The 3,767-nt window shown below is 45.7% G+C and overlaps 1 protein-coding gene across 1 annotated transcript; it reads right to left on the bottom strand.

Annotated features, from left to right (window-relative positions):
• Window positions 1-337: 337 nt before the first annotated feature.
• Window positions 338-1,498, bottom strand: GPR85 (G protein-coupled receptor 85). The gene has a single exon (XM_070947432.1). It carries the CDS (start codon window positions 1,496-1,498, stop codon window positions 386-388), a length of 1,113 nt encoding a protein of 370 aa, XP_070803533.1. The 3' UTR covers window positions 338-385.
• Window positions 1,499-3,767: the final 2,269 nt, after the last annotated feature.

The following is a 3,767-nucleotide window of genomic DNA, read 5'->3' as shown; positions in this document are numbered from 1 at the left end:
TTTGTGATGATCTTACTTTACGTCATGGTATATATACAGCATTTAGTGCTGATATATTTAGCACATGCTACTCTGAATCATTACCTAGATTTCAACCATATCAAAGCATTTTAGGGCAATGGCTCAGTCATTTATCCTTAATTACAAACCTCCCCAGTGGTCAGCAGGAATAAATTTAGATTTCAAAATAGGATTTAATGATGAGCTATTGCAAAGATGGCAGAATATTGTTGCCCAAATCCTTACAATTGCTGACATTCCTCTTTTAATGCTGTTATCTTCCTTCTCCTCTTCTTCTTCTCAAGACATGGCAACAGTAACCCCACAATTGCTTAGTAGAGAAGGGTAGTGTTTTCACAAGAATAAAGATTTTACAGATGCTCCTTCATATAACACAGTAAGGTTCCCTTGGTAACCTGGATTTTCTGCAGTAAAGAAGGGTTGTGCTGAAACAGCGCCTCAGCTCTCTGTTGGAGAAAATGCACACAAAAGGATTGATTCCAGCTTGGGCAAAACTCATCCAAACAGCGGCTGTTAGAAATCCCCCAGGAACCACAGGGCCTCTTGCAAAAACTCTCCAGTAGCAGGTGACAAGATAGGGCCCCCACAAGGTGAGAAAGAGGAATGTCATTATATAGAACATTCTACTGATTCGTTTTTCCATTTTGAACTCATCCAAAACAAGTAGCCTTCTCCTGCTTGTGGTGTTGGCATTTTGCCGGATCCCCAGCAAGGTAGGTGGCGTGGGGCCCCTTCCAAATCCGGCCAGCCAATTTGCAGCCGCTTGACCACTGGCTCCAGGACCATGAAATGTCCAGTTCTGGCTCACTGCAGCAACAAACTGAACTGGCTTCATTTTCCTGCGATCATGAACAAAAAAGATCAGCTTGAGGTAGACAAGCTGTGTGGCTAGAAGAATGAGAGCAAGCAGCAGCATGAATCCCAGCGAATCATTGGCTCTAAAGGAACGATGCTGAAAGGTACACTGATCTTCCTCCCTAATAAAGGAATACGTGCCCACATCCAATACTGGAGGGAAAGCCATAGCTACAGATAGAGTCCACACCATACAGATCACTGCCAAACAAGTCCAAAAGGACAGTCTTTTTGTATAAAAGCGGTGGTGGGCAATAGCTAAGTATCTGGTGACGCTTATGCAGAACAGCATGAAAGCTGTGTGGAAACAGGACAAAACACCCAAGAAGGCAATCACTTTGCAAGTGAGGGTCCCATATGTCCAAGATGATCCATTTTTCACGGAAGTAAAAACAAATGGGAAACAAATTGCAGATCTGAGGATATCTGAACAGCAAAGATCCAAGAGGAAGTAATAAGGAGCTCTATGCAAGGACTTGTCTTTAACGAGCAAAATGGAGATCAGGAGGTTCCCTACTACACTGACTCCTATGATGAATCCCAGAGAAGTCAATTTCAAAAATGCTGTTAAAGGGGAAAGATTTTGCAAAATGTTGTCAGCTGCATGGCTGTAGTTCGCCATAGATGGATGGAAGATAAGAAGGTTGCCTTAGTCAAGTCTCATGATCTATATATAAGAATAACAAAAAAATAGATCCATACATCTTACTGTGAATGTATTCCAAAAGCAGGTCTGACCTGGGATTTAGTTACATAGTACGTTCTCTTTTGTTCCATCGGTTTCATCATGCCATCAAAATATCTGGAAGGAAAAAAAAATCAAGCCATCAGGCCATAAGTTAATATACAAATAATGCCAGGATGTGCTAACCAACATGTTAATTTATGGAGAGCCAAAGGAAGTTGCAAGTTGGAGTACTATTATTTGTTTGAGGAAAATTCAGTGAGAACTGCACACCTACTATGCAATGCTTTAGGTTTACTCACAATCCCTCAGATTTACAGTCAAATTTCTGGGCAAGGTAAGAAATCTGTACTTTCCCTACTTCCAAACAGCTGGATTGATACAAGATAATTCCAAGCACTGTTGACACTGGTATATTTTGAAAATAAAATGGGAAGGAAGTCTGTTGAATAGCTTTGTCATGTCCACCTTTTCTGTTTGTGCTTCAAGACAGATGCTGGGCTGATATGGAATACATCCAAAAGAAACCCTGCAGAATGTATGTTTTCTAACTCAGCTTCCAAAAGCATATAATCATACCCTGCTAGTTCATCCACCTGAAAGAAGATAACAGAAACACAATCTTCCCAGTGATTTGGGTTCAACCCCTCCTCAGACTTGTAAATAAATGCCTGTGCTAAAGAGTTGACAGCCCTGTTTTATGGGCTTTTGTGTCCTCTTATAATATGGAGGTGGGAAAAGCAGAGCAATACTGAATATATCCAGGGAGATAGTCATGTGTGTCTAGGAAACATACCCCAGGAATAACATTTTATTCAGACGTTTCCACCCAGGTTACCACAAAATGCAAATATTCATATTTGGACCATTGAACTTCAGAATTTGTTTTGATGCTCTCTCCCAGAAACAGTTCCTGGACCTAGAATAAAATGTCCTGCTACTTCCAGGGATTTGGGAAGAGCCATTCAAAGCGATGGCAGGCAAGGCTGTTTGTTCACCTCTTTCCCAGTAGTGTTCCTCCCTGCTCCGCCCTTGCTTCTTAGGTTTATAACATCACATCCAAGGAAAAGCCCTTCCACCATTCCACCATCCAGGAATTTTGCCTGACTGCTGCTGCTGCTGGTCCGTAAACAAGAGCTCGATCGGATCACAACAGCATTGTTCCAAAACAAACACATCAACATGAACACACAGAGCCTCCATCAATCAAATAAACCCATCGACCCCGCGAAATATGCTCCCCCCCCCGACCTCTAGTCCCCTCTTTCATGTACATCTACACCGCGTCGAGAGGCCAGCAGATGCACAGGGTCTGCTTTCGGAGCTAAGTGCTTCATCTGCTGTGAACATCGGCTCTCAGGCGCCGACTTTTCCCTTCATCAGCTGATTCAAAAATTACCACCACCACCCCCGCCAAGAAACCACCATAACACTGGATCAGTTTAAAGAATAGAGGGAGAGGGTCCCTCCAGCCCCGCTCTGACTGCTACGTCGCATCTCCCCTCCTCAGACAGATAAATCCCGGGTCACACACATACACGCGCGCGGCGTTGCCCCTATACCTGTAGGTGATGGAGAAAGGGGAGATAGAGAGAAACCCCCCCCGCCCCCCTCACTGGATCTTCTTTTTTCTACTTGCTGGTGTTTTCATGCCTTGATTTATTTCTTTATTTCCTGGGCTCCTCGGTTGCTCAGGCTCGAGTCAGTGGTCTCAGACGGCGCATGCTCAGTGAACATCCTTGAGCGCCTAGTCTCGTCTTCCCCGTCGCAGCCACACAATCTCTCCCACTAACGCAGCAGCAGTCAATGCCCCGTCGCTGTCGCCCCGAGGAGCACGCGCAGCTTCAGAAGCCGCTGGAGCAGCCAGGCAAGAGGCCGGGCGGGCAGGCGGCCGGCAAAATGTCTGTGTCGCCGCTGCAACTCTTGGCTTGGAATCCTGCTAGCACTTTAGCCCGACAAGCCCGGAGCAGGTCTGGCTTGCTTGGGAACTCGCCTGTTTTCAGTCCGGGAGACTCTTCGTCTCCCTTCCCTTCCCTTCCCCTCCCCACGCCCGCCATCTCCCCCACGCCGCCCCCATTTCTTTCTCCTGATGATGACTGCATTGTTATTGCACTTGACAGAACCGTGGTGGGAGGAGGGACAAAAGATGGGGATGCTCCCTTCTGCTTCTGAACTGAATTCCTCCGATTCCCTTTTTGGCAAGGAA

This window comes from Pituophis catenifer, unplaced genomic scaffold (assembly GCF_029215685.1).
Source record: "Pituophis catenifer annectens isolate HBS135680 unplaced genomic scaffold, rPitCat1.0.hap2 SCAF_7, whole genome shotgun sequence".
Lineage (NCBI taxonomy): Eukaryota > Metazoa > Chordata > Lepidosauria > Squamata > Colubridae > Pituophis > Pituophis catenifer.
The sequence above is the reverse complement of the archived record's forward strand: the minus strand, read 5'-3'. Positions and strand labels throughout refer to the sequence as shown.

Excerpts from the sequence above, each read along its gene's own strand:
- GPR85 (XM_070947432.1), bottom strand. The coding sequence starts at position 1,498 with ATGGCGAACTACAGCCATGCAGCTGACAACATTTTGCAAAATCTTTCC.